This window comes from Otolemur garnettii, unplaced genomic scaffold, assembly GCF_000181295.1.
Source record: "Otolemur garnettii isolate 467f Iridium unplaced genomic scaffold, OtoGar3 scaffold00003, whole genome shotgun sequence".
NCBI lineage: Eukaryota > Metazoa > Chordata > Mammalia > Primates > Galagidae > Otolemur > Otolemur garnettii.
In genome coordinates, this window is record NW_003852398.1 from 25,834,675 (window position 1) to 25,855,669 (window position 20,995).

General features: G+C 51.9%; 1 protein-coding gene across 2 annotated transcripts in view; it reads left to right on the forward strand.

Annotated features, from left to right (window-relative positions):
• CAMK2A (calcium/calmodulin dependent protein kinase II alpha) overlaps positions 1-8,879 on the forward strand; it is a 63,430-nt gene extending 54,551 nt beyond the window's left edge. For both annotated transcript variants that reach the window (XM_012808542.1, XM_012808546.2), the window contains 3 exons: positions 1,959-2,034; positions 4,575-4,669; positions 8,647-8,879. In XM_012808542.1, coding sequence (XP_012663996.1) covers positions 1,959-2,034; positions 4,575-4,669; positions 8,647-8,879 — 404 coding nt within the window. The remainder of the gene's footprint in view (positions 1-1,958; positions 2,035-4,574; positions 4,670-8,646) is intronic.
• Positions 8,880-20,995: the final 12,116 nt, after the last annotated feature.

Sequence of the window (20,995 nt, forward strand, 5' to 3'; positions counted from 1 at the left end):
CATGGCCTAAAGATGGCCTCACTCTCAGTCTGGGTCATTCTGATTCGAGCCAGGAGAGAAAGAATTAGCTTTTCACTGTGGTAATTGACACTGAATGATAATTACAACATCTACTGACCACCCACCTCATGCCAAGGTTAGTGCCAGGCATGGTGGGAAGAGTATGAGGGGCTTTGGAATCGCAAACTCTGGTTGGGGTTGGAGCTGGAGCAAATTATTCAGCTTCTTTCACCTTCAGTTTGCTCATCTGTGATGTGGAAGGGAAGTTGTGCCGTGAGGCTTTGGGACTCAGTAGGCTAAGCACTCTCTCCCATTCATTTATTCAGTAGTAAAGGCCTGTGAGTACCAGGCCTGGTCCAGACTCTGGGATGCAGCAGGTGAGAGAAGCCATGGCCTGGCCTCCGTAAACTAGTATTTGAGTTGGGAATAGACAAACATAACGGCCAACCAACTTCATGGGGGCCTTGGGCTGGGAGCCTGACTCTGACCTGCTGTGTCTTGTGTCCTTGAGCAAATCACAACCCCTCACTGAGCCTCAGTTTCCCCAATAGTTTGATAAGGAATCTGAGTCTATGGCCTCCAAGGGTTTCTTGCAGCATGGATGTTCTCTGTTCTGTGTCCTCTGGGCTTGAGGTAAACTCCCAGTATGGACTAGGGCAGCATGGGCAGCTGATGAGGGACGGCTGGGCAGGGCGTTGGTGGGCTTGGGTTCCCTGCCAGGCTCCCTGATAAAGAATGCTGAGGGTTGAGCTCCGTCTCAGGGAATGTGTTCCTCTACTTCTCCTGAGACTGCTCCTATTGGCCAGTGAGCTGACAGGGTTTGAAGCTGAGCTTCAGCCGAGGGGAGGAAGGAGAGAGGGCCTGTTCCTGAGAAACCAGGGTGTCTTCTCCTGTTAGCTCTACTGAGAGCCAGGACACCTGGCTTCTAATTCCTCTATTGCGGAGGCTCAGTCCCCTCATGTGTGAAATTGGGAGAAGCTGGCCTGGCCAGCCTCCCAGGTGTTTGTTGATAAGGCACTCCTAGCAGGGGAAGGGCTGCCAGCTGCAGCAAATGGCAGCACTTAGGTGTGTGCCTATTATGTGCCAGGCTTTGTGTCCACCCCATCACCTTGTCCTCATAACAACTCCGGGAGGGGGATACCGTCAACTCTACTTGACAGACCAGCATACAACCTTGTGGCCTATAGTTGTACAGGTTATAAGGACCTGGGCTGGAATTGAGAAGAATGTTTGTCTGAGACCAAAGCCTGGATACTTTCCACTAGTTGTTCCACTCTGAATGAATGAGAGTTGGCAATATCCCCATTTAACAGGAACGAAAACTAATGTCTAACTCTCTACCAGAAAGACCAACTGCTTGTGGTATTTCAGTGGCTGACAAAAGAAGGCCAGGTCTCAGCAACTGGGATTCATTATGCCTAGAAAGGCATAATGAATGTTCTGGACAGCTCAGGACTTGATTCCTGTAGGCACCCAAATTAGGCAGAGAGCTTACCCAGACTAAAGGGGTGAGCCCCTGTTTGGCCATGGGGGAGCCCCTGATTCCTGGCTATTAGTGATGATGTAGTAGTCGATCCTGTTTTGATTCATGTGACAAAGAAAGGTGGTGGTGATGCATGTTTTTGAGTCAAGACCTGGGGACAAAATGCCCACCGTATGTGATTTTTGGAAGCAATGGATGCCAACTGAGCCACTGGCTCTACCCTTCGTAGTAGAGAGACATTTCATACCTTTTTAAACCTATCTGGCTTCAGTTTCTTCTCCTGGGAAAGACGGCTGATGGTACCCATCTCCCAGGGCCGATGCAAGGATAAGTGAGACCATCTTATTTATATGAGGTTCTCAGATCCTCGCACAGGGCCTGGCACGTGATAAGGACTCAGGCAATGGTAGTTGGTGCTTCATTATTGCTACTATTTTATTATTATTGCTATTTCTGTGTCCCCTCTGACTTACAGTGCGGAAACAGGAAATTATAAAAGTGACAGAGCAGCTGATTGAAGCCATAAGCAATGGAGATTTTGAGTCTTACACGTGAGTTGGCTGGACTTGTTCTGCATGTCTTGCCTGGCTCGTTGTTCAGGGGCACTAATGGTTAACTCTGGGGGGTCCTCGTCTCTGATCCTCATCCACTCACCTTGCATGTGCTATGAGTCAGACTGAGCTCATACTTCTGTTTTGCCTTTGGACTTTATGCTTATATTGAGCGTTCTGTTCACAACACTTCTCTGTATCTCAGTCCCTCTCCTCCCATGCTTCCTCCTCCTCACACCTTGTTCCCCAGGAGAAACTCCAATAAAACACCTTTGCTTCCTCAAGGAAGGAGGGGGTGGTCATCCTCACAGAGCGGGCCCCCCAGGAGGTGAGCTCCCCTCAGTCCTGCCCAATGGGTCTGAGTCCTCACTCTGGACCTCCCCGGGCCTCTGACCTCAGATGGGCAGGAGCAAACAAGGAGCCATAGTGTGTGCCTTCAGTGAGCAGGTGTAAGAAGTCCTCAGAGCAGAATCTGAAATCTTCTGGTTGAATAAGGCAGCCTGTGCCTGGACCCACCCTTGGAGGCATAGCTGTGTGCACGGGCTGAGTCAGAGCCCCCATGCTGGCCACTCAGACCTTTCCTGGTCTTCTGCAGAGCAGACCTCAGAGGCCCTTAACTAGCCCCTGGGAGAACAAATTAGTAGCGTTCTTGGCTTAGGCCTTAACACTTGGCCTGGGTGTGGAGACCCCACATTTACTTTTTGGTAGACAAAGATCACCAACTACAGCAGAGTGATCCTTGCCTACTGGGTTAAGGTGGGGTGGGTTGGGAATAACCTGGCTGGAGTATGCTCGTTGGGCAGACTGTTCCTGGTTTCCCGGGAGCTGAAGTTTGCCTCTCAAAGGCTTTGCAGGCCAGGCACCTTCTAATTGTAGGAGGATTTTCAGCAGTGGTGGGTAGAAAAGCCTTTAGAAATTCACTGCTCCCCTTTGGAGCGCAGGGTGCTCGGAGGGAGCTTGCATGAATCTGAGGCTGTCAAGTACATATACATATGCATGTGCTTGTACACACGGGTGCATGTTTTGACCATGTGCACAGAGTGCACAGGTGTGTGTGTGCATGTGTGTACCCAGATATTGCATAGAAACAGGCTGTTAAGCTGGTCTTACAGCCAATTCTAGAAAGAGTTTAGTTGAGACGTATCACGCTGGTGGCTCTGGAAGAGCACAGCCAGGGAGTAAGGGAAAGAGAGGTGGCCCTTGTGGCCCCTAAGCTCATCAATGCCATTTCTAGGGGTCCTGGGGAACCCTTTCCCCCTCTGTGATGTTATTTCCTCTGAGATGGGCAGCCTGTTCTGGGTTCTGATCCCTTACCATCACCTTCTGACCCTGTGTAACCTTGAATAAGTCTATTTATCTTACTGAGTCTTGGTTTCCCTACATGTATGATGGAGCTGGAGGAGATGGCCACTGAGTGCTTTCATTCTAGGAAGCAGGAACACCACCTACTTCCAGGACGGAGGCTTCTTCAGTGGGGTGTTCAGTCCCCTGCACACTCAGTGCTCAGATCCCCACCCTAGGAGGGTGCTGCAGCTGGAAGGGTCTGAGCATCACATTTGTTCTGGGCACAGTTCCCCTCTCCCTGGCTTAATCCAGCCAGAGAACTCAAGGTTCTGCGTGAAGGAGTGAGTTGTCAGAGGTCACTGAACAACAGGACAGAGCAGGAACAACATGCCCTGCAAGGGCTTTGTCCAGCTCAGACAGTGCTGGGTCTGATGCCCGCTTCTGGCTATCTCCAATTCCACCTCTGACTGGGAACATGTCCTAGGGCATTTCCTGTCACTGATTACATTGCTCTTGTCACAGAGGTCCATATTGTGCCATAAAAGATAAGAAACACTGTTTGTTCCTGTCCCCCACCTGGCTATCAGAGTCCCCTGGAAAGACTGAGACTTGGAAGAGAGAAACAAGCTGAGGATAACAGCCTCTGATTGTGACTGCCTCCTGTCACACTCTGTGCTCCTTCCCCCTCAGATACTACCTCACCTAATGCTATTTTCCTCATCTTACAGAAAGGACTCTGAACCTCGCAATCAGTGCTGCTGCTAGCAATAGGGCACCTTTGCTCAAATTAGCAAAACACACCCCCTTAGGTACATACATGGCTTGGTGAGCAGAAGTCATTACTATGTGAAGGAAAAGCACCTCCTACTGCCAAGAAGACAAATTAGAAAAAGCCCTCTCTGGATCCACTGCCTGAGCCAGGGAGTAAAATTTGGAGAGGCTAAATTCCATCCTTGCCGGCACCTTTAGTGCACTGCCCAACCCCACACCACCACCCAGATACTCTTGCTTCAAGGGGTTAAGCCACTTGCTTGAAGTCTCATAACCATTCAGTGGTAGAGTCTGGACCTGAACCCAGGCTCTATGGCTCTATATGGCACTGTGTCCCACACTTCACAGCCTGCAAGCCCCTTCTCCTCCACTAGCCCCATTGATCTGTGAGGTGGGTGCAATCATTCCTATTTCACAGGCTCCCCCTCCAAGGGTCCAGTGAGAAGCTGCCCCAGCCCCTCTTTCCTCTGGCTTCTTTCCCCTAGGAAGATGTGTGACCCCGGCATGACAGCCTTTGAACCCGAGGCCCTGGGGAACCTGGTCGAGGGTCTGGACTTCCATCGATTCTATTTTGAAAACCGTGAGCAATCTCTTCTCTCTGGGGTGCCTGTTGTCTGCTCTCATTCTGTGTCCTGCCTGACAGCACAGCAGGGTGACGGGCAGGGCCCCAGGGGCAGCTCAGGAGCCAGCGAAGAGGAAGATCCCGTGTGGACAGGGGTTGGTACCCTCTTGGTTCCCTCTCCTAACCCTGGCCCATCAACTGCCAGCTATCTCTCCTGTGGTTGAGGGTGGGATGAAGGGGGACCAGGGACACACATGACAAGTCCTCCCAAGCCTCTCCTGCCCATGACCCTGGGAGAGGCCTGAGGATGGCCTTTACTCCCTTTTTATAGATAAGAGTGGCTTCCCATACGCCAGCTGGTCACAGGCTGGCTCCTAGGTTGTTATGCAAATGCCCCCTGTGGCTAGGCAGTTTGGGAAAGCGGAGAGTACAGTGAGCTCACACTGCTGTGCCCTGCCTGTTTGTTGTCTAGGTCTCTGTCCTGCATGTCTGTCCTTCCCGGGCCTCTCCTCTGTAGGAGAGACCTTGGCAGCTTTGCATCCAGGGGCTGTCAGGGAGTCGAGGCTGGGCCTGACCTAGAATGCTTTCTGCCTGTGTCTGTGTCTCCCTAGGCCAGGGGTCAGACAGGAATGAAACAAAGGGGACTCAGGTTAGAATCACACAGCTTAGTGCAAGGAAGAAGGACCTGAGAGGTGACAGATCCAGGGTCCCCCAAAGTGAAGGGCATATACCACTGAGGCTACACAGTGATTTTAGGTATAGATGGGCACCAGTTGGAACAGCATTAGTTTATACAGTGAGAGAGCTGGTCCCTTTTTAATTCTCTTTTAGTACTCTGGCTCCACCAAGAGGAAAGGCTCAGCAAGGCGGTAGCCTGACTTTAATGCTTCTTTGCCTCTTCTAACTTCCTTCTTTATCAAAGAGTGAGCAAATCTCAGGCTCAGATGTCTTATAGGCAAGAGCGTGGAGCAAGGATTATATGTCTTTTCTTTTCATTGACCTTATTATTAAAATGCTATTCTATAATATTGTTTATTTATAATTATGCTAGAAAAATTTTTTTAATAAATGTATATAAATCAGTAAAGTGAATCAATTCAGGGAACTATTTTAATGATGTAAATACAGGCTCGGCGCCTGTGGCTCAGGTGGCTAAGGTGCCAGCCACATACACCTAAGGTGGCAGGTTCGAATCCAGCCTGGGCCCGCCAAACAACAATGATGGCTGCAACCAAAAAATAGCCGGGCGTTGTGGTAGCTGCCTGTGGTCCCAGCTACTTGGGAGGTGGAGGCAGGAGACTCGCTTGAGCCCAGGAGTTGGAGGTTGCTATGAGCTGCATTGCCACAGCACTCTACCCAGGGGGACAGCTTGAGACTCTGTCTCAAAAAAAAAAAAATGATGTAAATACAGGTGGCATTTGTATATGATAAAAATAACAAAGGTGGTACTTTAAAAATAACAAGGAAGTCAGATTTAGTCCAAATTTTCATCATGTAGAAGAGGAAACTGAGGTCCAAAGAGGGGAGATGATTTGTCCAAGGACTCCAGAAAGCTGGCAGCAGAGCCTGGACCTGAGCTGACTCTCCCGGCGTCCCTTCCCTTCCCTGTACCACCTGCTCTGCACATTAGCACGCCCCAGCTGGGACTGACAGTGCTTGCCTGGCCTGTACCCTCTCTGGCTGAATTTCATAGAGTTTAGAGGCTCAAGCAAACCCCCAAAAAGCTGTGAAGAAGAAAGCTACCTCTTCCTTTAATAAACCAAGCTCTGATTTTCCAAGGCTAGCAATGAAGAGAATGCATATGAAGAATGAGAGTTCTTGATCCTGGAGCTCCCTCACAGATCACTGTGGCCACCATTACCTGTTCTGTCCTCTGGTTTCCCGCCTCCCCACCCCCATCCCCACCAAAACAGAACAGAGAGCAGGCTGAGGCCAACTCCAAATGCCCCGGGGTTGCGAAGGGGAACAAACACAGAAGGCCAAGCAGTCTGTGACTTGCCTTGTATAGCAGGCCCCATCTTAGCACCAGTCCCCTGGACTCTAGGCTTAAACATCTGGTGACTTCAAAGGCAGACCTCACAAGAGCAATGCCCAGAGTAATTGCCTGCTTTTGGCTAAGTCCCACCCTCTAGATGCCTATCTTTTCCTGCTGAAGACCGGCCCTTGCTTCCACTCTATCCACAAAAACAGATACTAGATGCCTCTCACCTTTTTGAAAGATACCACATTAGGGGGCATTTCTTTAAAAATTCCCCTCAGGACCCCTAAGGGTCCTGATACTATTTCCTGTTATCAGCCTTTACTGATAACAGATGTCCCAGGCCCCTCAACAATGCTAAGCTATTTGTGCCTCTTGGGATTGTTCTAGAACGTTCACCTGGAGATGGACTTCTTTCAGAGTCCACTACATTTTTCTCAGGAGCTTGCCCAGCTTAAGACAAGTCAGATTGTTTCTCTGGACCTCAGTTTCCATATCTGATAAATGGATACATTGAAACAGATGATCCTATGTGCCTGTAGCACTGGATGCCGCCAGGGGCACTTACAGTGGGGTCCTTAAATTCTGTAGTTGTGTGCCTCTTCTGTGTACCTCTGAGGTGGTGACCTCTGACTTCTGAGGTCACACCCAAGTCTATGATGCTAAAACTCTATATTCTATATCTCTGACAGCCCAGAGTTCTCTGTTATTCTACACAGATTTGCTGATTTTATGTCCTTTATCCAAGCCTGGGTACAATGAGATTATAATACTAAGGGGTGGATGCTATTGACTGCTTTCTGCATTTTAGGGGTGAAAAGACACTTTACCTTCTTCAGGACGTAAGAGGCTCACAAACCTGGCATCAGAATCAGGGTGTAGGGACAGAGAAGAGAACTTTTGATTCTTGAACTGGGCTCTGTAAAGGCGGGGTTGTGTTTTAAATCAACTCTCTACTAATTCAGACCTCCATGTGGGTGACACTAAGGGAAGGATTCCTTCCTCTCAAGCCCAAGACACTGATCACTGTTTTACAGCCCCTCCCTGGGGCATCGTCTCTCTATGATTCTGTTTTCTATATTGATGAAAAAATTGAGCTTCTAGAATCAATATAATACTAGTAGGGGTGGGTCAAATTTCATACAGTTGGAACATGTGTCATGCGCTTTGTCAGTTCTTATCGTGATTGTAAGGGGCATGCATTTCTCCCCTAACTCAGGAAAGCTCCAACCACCAATGCCATCCTTATATTTGCAAGGTTCTCAGATCCTGCAATTCTAGTATTCCCCAAATTTCCATAGTACTATATCAACAGTAGCAGTGGCAGATGGGGGGCCCATGGGCCGTATCTAGACTGCGGGTATCTTTCATGGGGCCTCTACGAAGTATTAAATTTGAATCAAATGCCAGTAATTAAAAATGAAGAGTTTTCATGTAAAAATCCAGATTTCCAGATTCTCTTGAAATCAGCATGGGCCCCTGTTATGCACATAGCAACCACCAGGAAAACTGTGGATAGGGCGCCCTCTTTAGAATGAGACATGGTGTTTATTTACCATGGTTCCCATCTTTCCCTCTCATTCCTTGACCCGACAGAGACAAAGGGTCAATTGTCATTCAGCAACTTAAACCCAGCTCAGCACCCTCGTTTATGTGCCTGCCTGGCACCTGGAAGCATCTGAGTTTGAGACTCTGGTCTGGGCTCATCTGGTTCTATAATCATCTCAGCCCTATCCTTTAGTGTGGCCAGAAATCTGATTCTAAAATACCATTTCCCATGTTTGAAGAATGTGGCATGTCTGGAATCCATTGTGTCTATGCTGGGACATGATGTCCCTGTTATCTAAAAGTCCTGCCTTGACTCTCAGGTTGCTGAGCCCTGTCACAGAGGCCCCCTCCTACAAGTGAGGCAGGCAGAGAAGCCTCTGTTGAGAGGGTTGCTAGGAGCTGAGAAAGTGAAGGAAGTGAGGCAGGAGACCTCGGTTGCATCCCCTGCCCCTTCCGCCTCTGCCTCCAGTGTGGTCCCGGAACAGCAAGCCTGTGCACACCACCATCCTGAATCCCCACATCCACCTGATGGGTGACGAGTCAGCCTGCATCGCCTACATCCGCATCACGCAGTACCTGGATGCTGGTGGCATCCCACGCACCGCCCAGTCCGAGGAGACCCGTGTCTGGCACCGCCGGGATGGCAAATGGCAGATCGTCCACTTTCACAGATCTGGGGCGCCCTCTGTCCTGCCCCAGTAAGTCCCTCCTTTCCACCCCCCAGGGTAATCTAGAGGAATGGGAGGGATGTTGACCTGTATGGGGGAAACTGGCTGCTGCAGCTTCTGAAAGGGTGGGGAGCTGTGAGGGGAGATCTCAGGAAAGGGACTGGCCTGCAGTTGGGGAGGAGCAAGGCAAGAGCCCTAGGAGTCAGCTTGCAGCCCATGTTAGGTGGGGGGTAGCTTGGCTTCCTGACCAAAAACACAGTGCCCTCAGAAGCACCCACATTTGTGTCTTTCAGTTGAAGCACCAGGCTGGGGTCCCTGCGTTGCTGTGCCGTTTGTCTAAGGAACGTGGCTGCTGGTTCTCCTTGGATTTGGCTGGAATTCCCCCCATCTTGTCACCCCACCACTGTCACCTCTGTACCTGCATCAGGAAAACCTGCTTATTCACAAAAACCATCACTACATCAGAGCAAATGGCCGAATCTCCCCACTCCCTACCTCTCACTCTTGCTTTCTCTCACCTGCCAGGGTGGGGCTTCCCCAGGCCTGGGTGCCTGGGATGCTGGCCCTCACCTCCCCCGGCTGCTGGCAGCCTGGCCTTACCTTGGCTGTAGGCTAGAATGTCCAGCTGTGTGCTCACCAGTGGTGGAAAGAAGGTGGGAAGGAGGGGGAGGAATGGGGCATCTACCCATCCCTCTCTGGGATCACACCTCTTTCAGGGTCCTCAGGAAGGGCAGAGGAAACCCCCAGGTCCTCTTCCCGAGAACGAGGGTGAGAGAGGAGCAGATGCCAGGAGCCTCCTGCTTCAAACTGCTTCGCTAGCTCTTCTCCCCTCCTGCGCTAACCTGGCCAAGGTCTGCAGAGCCTTCCCTCAGTGTGAGGGGGTGCCACCCACTCAGGGGCCCCCACTTGTTTCCTGCTTCCTTCTGGTGAAGTTTACCTCCAGCTTAACCTGCCCACCTTCCCCTTCCATCATCCCTGGAGAATTCCAGCTTCATCTTATCTCAGAGAGGAAATCTAATTGTTTTGGGGGGCAAAGGAAAGCAACGTTTAGGTATCACTTCTACTTGGACCGCATGCCTTTTTATAGCCAAACTTCTGTGTATTTCGTAAATCAATTTCGCGTTAATGGATATTTATGTAATAACTAGACCTCTCAAATTATTGTGAGAAGGGTTGGGTTGGGAAGGGGGATAGGAAGAGGGGTGAGGGGTAGTTTTTTTCTGTTCTAGATTTTTTTGTTTGGTCATCTCTGAGGTGGACCTTGTCACCTGTGGTTATCTGGGGTCAAGGTGGACTCAGCCCCAGGGAGAACCGCCTCTCTGCCATTTTGGTCCCAAGGTAAGCTGACACAGGCATTCCTTTCAGGACTGCGGAAGCATCAGATGCCAGCACTAAGAAACAGCAAGTCAGGGCAGAGAGGGGGAGGGAGGTCGTCAGGATGGAAATATCTGGGCTTTGCTTCCCTCCCAAACTGGGGTTCTGACTACCGCACTCCCCAGGATTTCACCTCACCACATCTGTGTGCGGCCCCTAGCGCCCCCTGCCCACCTCTGGGGGCCCATGAGCATGTGTCTTCATTGCCTCTCTCCTTGGCGTCTGATGGCCGAAGCAGAACACTGGGAATTTCTACTCTTCACGCCTCAACCTGCAGCCTCGGGTTTGCACTCTCTCTGTTTCTTTTCCTCTTTCCCTCTTCCCCCTGGATTGACTCCGATGTGGAATACCTTGGCACATCTGCTAGGATCTACTGTCTGCACTGTTTTCTTTGCATGACTTTATATGCAGTAAGTAAGTTGAAAAAAAAAAATGAAAAGAAGAAAAACACTCAACAAAACCAACCTACATGTTTTGGACAAAAAAAAAAAAAAATAGAGGTTGTATTCTCAGTGTCCGACTCGGAATTATGTTGCTGCCTCTCTGTGCTTTTGGCCTCTGTGTGGCCGTGTTTTGCCAGCATGAGATACTGTCCCCTCTGGAGGATTTTAGGGGAGGAAGAGCCACATCCCCAGGGATTTGGAGGAGGCTCTGGTACCCCCAACCCTCCTGGGTGTTTTTGGTTAGAGCAGAACTGGTGAGGATGTTTGATGCAGAACTTTCTGAGTTTCTCCCAATCAGAAGTTGTCTGCTGGGCTCTTTTCTTAAGTCCTGCTGCCCAGATACAGGAGAAACAGGCTGGGTAGGGGCTACAGGCCAGGAAATAGGCTGCCTAGGCCTCCTGGCTTCCAAGCTGGTCCATCACTGGCCTTTGTCCTTGGCAGAGACTTCAGTGCCCAGCCCAAGGGTAGGCTTTTGGCCTGTCCAGTGATCACATTGTACTAGCTGCAAAACCACCTTACTCCCTTGTGACCAGCCAGTTCCCTACAGCCATCCCCAGCCAAAGGAGAGGGTGTAGCCTTCACCAGGGGATGCTACAGTTACTGAAACAAGGTCTGAGCTCTTCTTTAAAATCAGTTTCCTCATCTGTTAAAAGGGTTAAGTATTCCTATCCAGCCAATGGAGGATCAGCCATATGGTGATGTGAAGCCAATTATATCTGGGTTAGCCACTGGCTGGACTCCCATTTACTTCAGGACCTGGCTAGTCCCCATCCCCTCCCCCACCTGCCTTTCATCCCCCTTTTTGGTGCCTGTCAACTGCTTATCAGCAGTAGACTGCAGGGGACAAAGAGCAATGGTTTGGGGGTTGGTAGGCTTCAATTCCCAGCTCTGACCAGGCTTGCTGTGTGACCTTGGGCAAGTCCTTTCTCTTCTCTGGACCTCGATTTTCCCACCAGAGGAAATTGAGCTGGAGGACCCCAATGTCCTGCCTTTCATTGGCTGACACACCTCCTGTCCACTGTGCCCCTCTCCAAGTGCTGGAGAAGTGGAGGCACATCCTTACCCCAGGTTGAGATGGCCCCCACTGGGAAGGCCACGCCTGTGGGTGGGCAACTACCTGGTGCAAATCACAGGGCACCAGGGGGTGATCCTGAGGCAGCAGGCAGGGGAGACTGGCAGAAAAAGCTGCCCAGAGCCCACCCTCACCAAACTCCATGCTCCTCCAAACATCCTTTAGAAGCAAAAAAATTCAAACCCAAGTCAAATCTAGGCTCCAGTGTGCAAATACGTTTACAGGAAAGTATTCTCCTGGGTTTGTGCCCACCCTGGTGCAAATCCTGACCCGTGGCCTCCTGTCTCCCTTCAAAGGGAGACCCTTTGGGGGGATGTGTTTGCCTGACTCCCCATGCTGGTTTCTTTGTTACTATTTGTTTGGGGTTTTGTTTCAGTTCTTTTTCTTTTCTTTTTTAAAAATATGTGGCTGTGAACTTGAATGACCACTGCTCAAACTTTCTGCTATTGGGGGAGGGGGGAGGGAAAGGAAAACGGGGTGTCTGTTTTATTCTTGGTGTTTTCAGTGCAATAAATAGCTACAAACTTCTGTGCATTTGGTGTCTACCTGCCTTGGTCAAGTCCCTGCCCTAGGGGTTTTTGCTTCCTGATCCAGATCTGTCCCCTTGCAAAATAAAAGTCCTGGTCTTCGTTCTGATTGGGCCAACCTAGGTCATATGCTCAAGGCTAAGTAATCAATGTGATTATGCTGGGACCATGTGCCCCACCCTTAGAGTCAGGGATGGGATCAGCTTCCTCTAGGCACATGGGGTTACCCTCAACTAGAGCAAGGGGCTGGGTATGGGTTGCCCCAAAGAGCCAAGATCAAAGTCGCCCTTGGTCTTGGGGTAAGGTTCTTCTCTTCCAGGCCTGTTTCCTTTGCTCAATGAAGAAGTTATTCCAGAAGTCCATCCACCCTTTCTCTTCCCTTCCCTTCATAGGCAGTACAGGGTGGTTTGACGAAGGGGAAGGGAAATAAAGAATCTCTTCACACAAACATATTTGTGGGCCAAGTGTTTGGGACAGGGGCCTTAGAGCCAGAGAGCAGGATGGCACGAGAATCTCCATTGGCTGAGGGGAGGCTACTGCCACATCAGAGTCCACTTTGGTCCTCTGAGCCTGAGCTGCTGAACTCTGGCTGGGCTGAGCCTGGATGATGATGCAGAGGCTTTGGCCCCCTCGGGCCATTTATAGTGATCAACCTTCCAGGTTGCTGCTGGCAACATCAGCAAACTGGGCAAATTGGTTACCCTAATCCAGGACCACACCCCACAGAGGCCTGGAGGACGTGCCTGGAGCCCACAGTCTGCTCTAGGCCATGCTCCAGCTGCTTGGGACCCGAGAATCACTGCACCAGTCTCTTTCTGGGTGTATCCTCACTGCTGCTGTGTGGCATGGCCACAGGGGAGTGTCTGTTGGGAGCATGCCTCCTGCACATCTGTGATGACCTTCACAGTGAGAGCACAGGCCAAGACTGAGGAGAGCAAGAGGGCCCTGGGGGCTTCCACTTGCACCCTTGCCCTGGAGCCTGCCAGCGTTAGCGCTAGGGCTCCCCCCAGAGAAGTCAACACATGTGCTGCAGTACCTCTTCCTGGACAGAAGCACTTGAGGATGTGGGCGGCCATTACATGCATTTGCCAGCAGGTGGCAGCCTAGGAGCAGGTTACATACAGTCCTTGCTGACCACCCTGCACCCTGCACATCTACTGTGTTCTGGGAGGGCCCAAATGCCCTCAAGAGATACCCTTTGACTCTGAAAACTACCAACTCCGCTTAAAAACACTTATTACTTCCCAGGAGCATGTCAACTGCTCTACAGTTGACAAAGTGCTTTCGCAGCACCTCCTGTCCCAGTTACAAGAGCCTTATTTTGAGGATGAAAACAATGCAGCTCAGAAGCAAAGAAGCTTCTTGCAAGACTGTGAGCTAGGACTGACCCCAGCCTTTTAAGCCAGAGCACAGCGCTCTGCTCCCCCCAGGGTCCTCGGCGCCCTGACTTGTGCTTTCCTGTCCCTGTCTCTGGACAACTGGCAAACAGTGACTGGGATTCTCACGCACTTGTTCCCTTTGACTCTTTGTCCTCTTTTAGCTGCGGCCCCATCTCTCACTTGTCCACACCCACGGCCTGCGTACTCCAAACCTGCTGTGGAGGGTTGGGTCCCTCTCTTGCTCAGAGCACTGCAACAGCTCCTCGCCCTTCAGGACACAGCTCCAGTATGGTCTTCTCTGGGAAATCCTCCCCTGCCTCTCCATAGCACCCTGGGTGCTCAACAAGAGAAAAGGGTGGGTATGGGTTGCCCCAAAGAGCCAAGAGCAAAAGGAGGAGAATCTTACCCCAAGCCCCCCCTCCATGGGCTTCTGCAGCACCCTGTGCCTACCTTACCATAGGTCTCTGGTTAGAAGTCACCTGACAAGTGTCTATAAAAGCATATGCTCCTGGAAGGCAGGACAGTATCTTGTCCGTACTCAAGATGCATGTGGCAGGTATCACCATTCGTGCAGAGAGGAGTTGAACCCTGGCAGATGTATGTTGCTGGAATGAAGGAGGAGTGGAGGCTATGTGGGCACAAGCATTCCACCCACTGCAGTCATAATGGCTACTGACCGAGTGCCAGGCAAACACCACCTCCTCTACAGATGCTCTCTCAATCCTTAGCACACCCCTCACTGTGGACACCTTTATTTTCTTTATTCCATGGACAAGGAGACTGTGCTCCCCAAGGGAGACAGAACCAGATGGCCCAGGGCACAAGGGAAGGAGGTGAGATGGAATTTTAAGCCACAGGGAACATCCACTTCCCCGGGGCATGCTGCAGCTAGGCTGAGCTCCAAGGAGGGCTCCGGGACCAGCCAGACCTCTCTCCTTTTCCCTAGGAATCCATGATGCCATTCTAGGGAGAAACATGTGGAGAGCAAGAACTCAGGGCAGGCCAGGAGGGGGGCTGGACCTGTAGGTACAGAATATGTAGGAGCTCAAAGGAGGGGCAGGAGGAGGAAGACACTTATGGAGATGGGGGAGGTGGGAGGTGGGAAGAACATGGAGGCCAGAGCCAAGGCTGAAAGCTCAGAACAGTGGGGGCAGAGCAGAAGAGAACAGGCTTGGAAGGAGGCTCGTTCTGAGACCTGCTGGAGAGGTACAGAGTTGTCAGAGGGCCTAGGGAGTCTGAGTCTATCACAACATGAGCAAATCTGCCACCACCTGGGCCTGCCTTTCCAGGGCATGGATGGGCTCCCTGCAGTGGAGATGGCCTTCCCCAGACTGGGTCGTAGTAAATCTTTAGGCAACATCCCCTAGCAGGTGCTGGGAATGTTTGCTCAGTGCGAGGTGAGCAGGTCAGGTCCAGCCCTGTGGGAATGGTCCCCTTTCCTTGTACTTCCTCCTGGGACTGGCCCCACCTTCCCTTCTCCACTTAGGCCTGCCACAGTCTCAGAGGCTACTTCCCTTGGGGGAAGTGTGGCCCAGCCCTGCTTTCCCAGGCCTAGAGCCTCAGCTGTAGGTGGAAGGCGCTAAGGGCAGCTAGAGGTGGATTATCCCTTCTCCCCAAGGAAAAGAGGGCATTATTACCATTCTTTCCCAATACCTTGGTTGGGTCACATCCCCTCTCTGGGCCTTCGTTTCCTCATTATTACAATGACATTGAACCTGTGGTCCTCAAATAGGAGAACTGAGCTGGCTACTACAGAATCACCAGAGAATTTTCTGAAAATACAGATGTTTCCAGCCCCATCCTCAGTAAGTATGGGCAGGGGTCCAGGCAGCTGTAGTTTTAGTAAGTGCCCAGGTTTCAGCACCCCTGCCCCACTCCCCCTAGTCATAATGGGACCCAAGATGCAGTTACCCAGTTCTCCTGCCCTAGCCTTCCCACGTCCTGATCCTCCTCCCTGACTCAGCTGAATCAATACTGACCAGAGAGAGGCCCCTTCCCTGAAGGGAGAGGCCCATCCATGTCCTGGAAAGGCAGGCCCAGGTGGTGGCAGATTTGCTCATGTTGTGATAGACTCAGACTCCCTAGGCCCTCTGACAACTCTGTACCTCTCTAGCAGGTCTCAGAACAAGCCTCCTTCCAAGCCTGTTCTCTTCTGCTCTGCCCCCACTGTTCTGAGCTTTCAGCCTTGGCTCTGGCCTCCATGTTCTTCCCACCTCCCACCTCCCCCATCTCCATAAGTGTCTTCCTCCTCCTGCCCCTCCTTTGAGCTCCTCTATCTCCTCCCCAAGTCCCCAAAGCTCTCTGAGACCTTGACCCTGGGTCAGTAGAGTTAAGGTCAAAGCAAGGCTTTTGTTACTGTGCCCACTTCTACTGGTCTGGCAGGGCATCCTGGCTCATGGAGAAAACCATCAAGGTTCCTAGTCACTAAGCTCCTCCTTCAGGAGGAATGAAACTTCCTTCCCACAAGAAATAGTCCATTCCAAATTCACTTCTGAAGGAGGCTCTGTCCCTGCCCCATCCCCTCGGCATGGTCCTAGAAGAAGGCTGAACTCAGGATGGAAACAAAGGGCCTCCTCTGCTCACTTCTCTCCTCCAAGGCACTCTGTGGGGCTCACTGTTCCTGTTCAACCCATTTGTCTCACAAATGGAGACACCAAGCCCCAGTCTCCAGGGGACATGGCTGTGGAGCATCTAGTGTGGCCTGTCCCTGGCTCCAGGCATGCCAACCCCCAACTTCCTTCCCCCTGGGCTGGTTGGAGGTGGGAACTGAGCTTCAGTTTCCTTATCTGTACAAGGAACAGCTGACTATGAGAACCATCCCACGTAGGAGGTTTCTACATGCCACGGTTTGACCTAAGCAGTTTTATTTAAAAAATATATATATGTTGAGCATCTATATTATCTCATTAGGGTGAAAACTGTACTCCCCATTTTACATTTGAGGACAGTGGGGCTCAGAGAGGTGAAGTAGCAGAGTCACTGAGTCACGGAGCTGGGATTTCACTCTGACCAGTGAGTATCCAAATCCTCCTTGGTCCTTACAGGCTACAATTCCCTATGGTTGCAGCCCACAGAGGCTGTGGACTTGAGCGGGAAGAGGCTTTCTTTCCCCCAAAGAGTGCTTCTGAATGGGAGTGCTGAGAGGAGGCCTGCCTATGCCCAGAGGGTTGGGCTGCTGCTCTTTCCCAGGGGAAGAGGACAAGGCAGCAGGAAGTCAGGCAAAGATGGAGCAGGGGGCGGCCGGCCAAGGATCCGAGGGCGGGCAGGCAGCCCTGGACGCCCTTCCAGGGCAGGACCAGCGTCAGTGAGGCCCTGGGCCCCAGAGGGAGTGGCCTGGAGCTCAAGGAACCAAACTTTCCATGAGCCACTGGCAAAAAATGAATCTGGAGGAGAGCGTCCACCGCAGACCCTGAGGCTCCGCCACCAAGGGTCACGTGGGATTCGGAGGAGCCTACAACCACTTTAACTCTTTGCTGGTTATCCCCAGAGCCAAAAAGAACCGTGTTCAGGTCAATGCTTCATCGTGTGATGCCGTTTACTTTCCCTGTATGGTCACTGGGGCAACCAAGAGATGGGGACAGTTTAGTCTCTATCCTGGGAGAGTTGGTGATGGGGCAAGACCACAGACACAAATATGTTTCTTCAATCAGCAAGTGTGTTATCACATGCCCACCAAGACCCTGTGCTGGGGGCCCACGGCCTGATCCCAAGCCTGCGTGATGCTGCTGCCAAGTAGGAGTTATAATTACCCATGTTTCAGGTAAAGAAACTAAAGCTTTAGGGAGGTTAAGACCACAGAGGCAGGCAAGGGCAGAGATGGGCGTGAGCCCTCTGCACAATGCCCTGCTGCCGCCCCAAAGCACTCTAGAGTCCAAAGGACATGATGTAAGAGTCTTAACTACACAGAAATAAAGTGTTGTGTCAGATGGACATGAGTACCCTGGGCAGGCAGGCTGGGCTGTTAGGAATCATCAGATGCAGGACTGAGTCAGGCCCCTGCAGATTCTAGGCGTCCACATCTGGTTGGGGAATGGAGGAAAACTTACATAGGAGGGGTTATTTAGGAGGGCTTAAGAGGCTGACTAGGATCTCAAAAGGTGCATGCGGAGGCATCAGCACAGGGTACCTAAGCAGAGGTTGGGAGGCAGAACTGTGTGGGCCTGCTCAGGGCATAGCGAGAAGATGAACTTGGCTGGGGTGATGGAGGGGATACCCAGCAGATGGGACCTATTGAAAATCAAACACTAAGGCTACCAAACCAGTGTTACTCTTGGTGCCTGGTAGCCCTTGCTTGGCCTTGAGAACATGGCTGATCCTAAAGGTGGGGGGGGGGGAAGCCCCTCTCTGTTCCCTTTGCCCCCTTCTTCCCCTCCATGTTTTCTCTCAGAGACCACCACTCCCTGCACATGATCCGGTGCCTCATCTCCATAACTCCCAGCACCCTGGGGAACACCTTTGCTTGCCCTATCTGGGTAACTCCAAGCAGATTCTCTCTAGAATAGGAATGAAGGGACCCAGGGTACTTATACCACACTGTAGCCAGGCATGTAAGCTGTCCCTCAGGGCTCTACACTAGCCTCCCAAGTTCAGGTTTCCACAGACACAGAGATCCTCAACATCAGATGAGATAGGACAGGGAGAACCCAGTGAGGGTGGAGAGCCCTGGGGGCCTGGCCTCAGCTCCAGCACTGTCATCTAGGTCCTATGGCAAGCCCTGTCCCTTGGGCTGCTCATCCCCTCATTCTGCTGAGCAGTCAGCCTACAGGGAGGTGAGAGGAGGCCCTAAACTAAGATATCCTGTTTCACAACTTTTGAACCAGTTGTCCACATTTTAAACTGGAAAATCTTCATAAAAACAGATTTCCAGCTGCTCTCAGAAAACCAGATCTGGCAATCTGGGCCACCTTCTGAGAGGTAGCCTCTCTCCCACTTTCTTCTCTAGTTCACCGCAGACCCCACCACTCCCTCTTATCATCCCAGCACTCACTGAGGGAGTTGCAGCTTACTCTCCTGCTCACATGGACAGCTTTGCTCAGCTAGGTTTCTTGGCTTTGCTCACCTGGTTTCCTGGTAGGCACATGGGTTGCCACTGGCTAGAACATTCTAGGATCACAGGCTGGTGTCCCACAGTGGACAGGGCTGCTATATCCTTGAGGTGCCTACTGGGCTGTCTGGGGCTCCCTGTACCCCAATCAGCTCCCACTGTAACCAGGAAATGATAAAGGAATCCTAATGGGAGCAGTTGGGAGATGGCACAGGCAACGGAGGGAGAAGCGGGTGGTAGGGCAGGCAGAGCTGCCTGAGAACAGAGAACATAGAAAAAGCAGGACAGATTGGACAACTAGGCCAGGGGGGCAGGACAGGGACCACAGGCCCAGAGGCGGGGGTGGGGCAGGGCTCTGGGACCCATAGGCTCTTAGAATCCTCAGATCTTACTCTTGGAATCTGGAGGGAAGAGAAGTCTGAACTCTTAGGATTCTCCATTCCTGACTCCCAGCCAAGAGGCTGAGTGGGGAGTACTCCCTAGTCCATGGACCCACGCAGTGCCGCCCACCAGCTGTGGGAAGAAGCACCCTGAATTGTGGAGGCTATCCTTGCATCCTTTGCACATTAGCAAATTCATCTCTTCCCCTTAACCCCCCCAAAGAAAGAGGGGTAGGAGGGCGACCTGAGCCTTTGTTAGGAGGAATTTATTAATATCTGAAATATGCAACCACTCTTCCTTTCCATCCCCAAACAAAGCCTTCCCAAACACCTGGGCCTCGCATTTGAAAACCCCTGAGGATCTTTTATGTGACAAGGCCCTTCCTTCTAGGAGTTGGGGGTGGAACCAGGAAATTCTTCCAGCCTAGGAAAGTCTTGGCTCCTCCCCAGCCCTGGTCTCCCAGATCCAGCCTCCACATGCAGTAAAGGAGCTGAAGAAGGGAAGAGCCAGTTGGCCGGGAAGAGCTCTGCCTGTCCTGGCTGGGTCACCCCACCAGGTCTCTTCCCTTTGTTGGCCTCCACAGGTGCAATGGGGAACTAAGTGGTCTCTACAGGCCTAGAGTTCCTCTGCCTTCCTCCGCCCCACCCACCCACCACTGACAGAGGGTAAAAGCAGAGCCCTTGTCAGAAACCAGGAGAGCCAGGAAGGGAGGTAGCTGAGCCTCAGTTAATTCATCTGCCCAGCGGGAGCTGGAAAGCCTGTGCTTCCCTCCTCTGGGCTCCCAGCAGTAAGGAGGCAGGCCACGAGCACAATTTCAATGGTATTTATTAACAACCAGCTGATGTCACAGATGGGATGGGGAGACACCAGGAGACAGACACAGGGCGTAGAGGCTGGCCAAGCTGCTCGAGGTTACCCTGCCCTTCTGGACAATGCCACCATGTGCAAGAGCCCTGCTTAGACATTTCTGTGCCCCCATCCTCTTCTCTCAGGGACCCAGGGTGCCAAGACTGCCCTCTGCTCTCTGCCTGTATCGTCCTGCCAGCCTAGGCCCTGGAGCTGCATGGGTATGCATGGGCACCACCTCTGGGTCTCAAGGCTGCCCCACCACCTAGGGCCAACACTAGCTTCCCAGGATTGCCTGAAGCTCAGGAGATAGTGAGAGGTGCTAGGACAAGAGGGAAGGGAAGAGTGGGGCCCTTGGTCCCACCTCCCCAGCTTGTGCAGCTTGGGGTCTGGTGGGTGAAGGGGTGGCCCTTCTCTGAAAGGCTGGGCCTCTTTTTTGTCCCCACTAGCAGCCCTGGCTCAAGCCACCAGCACCTCTTATCCTCCCTCCACACGCCTCCCACCTCCAGCTGTCCTCCTCAGATCTTATCTTGAACCATATTCCCCTTTATGCAAATCCCTTGCCCACACTTATCAGTTTCCTTTTCAACCCAGGACAGTCCTGCAACCTGGTAATAGTCTCTGCCCCAGGAAGCTCAGCTTCTTCCTGGCCTAGGGCCCTCCTCACCTTACCCTCCCCTCCCTCTTTTGACAAACCTTTCTCATCCTCCTGGGCTCTCATCTCCCAGTTCTTTCAGGAGACCTACCCACTGGGTCTATGCACAGGAACCCCCAGGGATCTTTCTCCCCACTTAACTTGGGGAGGGAGTCTTCAGAGTCTCTACAGCCCTGACCCTCCCTGCCCAGCTCAAGGTTCTGGTTTGTTGGAGTATATATGGTGATGGGCTCCCCGAGAGAAGGGAGGAGTGTGGGCCTTGAACAGAGATGAAAAGCCAGCAGCCCCATTGGAAAGAGAGCTGGCTAGTCAGGTGGCCTGGAGTCAAGTCACCTCTGCCATGTGACCTGAGCAAGTGCCCACCTTCCCGGCCTCAATTTTTCTAGCTGCAAAATGGGGCTGAGCTGAGTCCTTCTTAGGCTTGAAAAT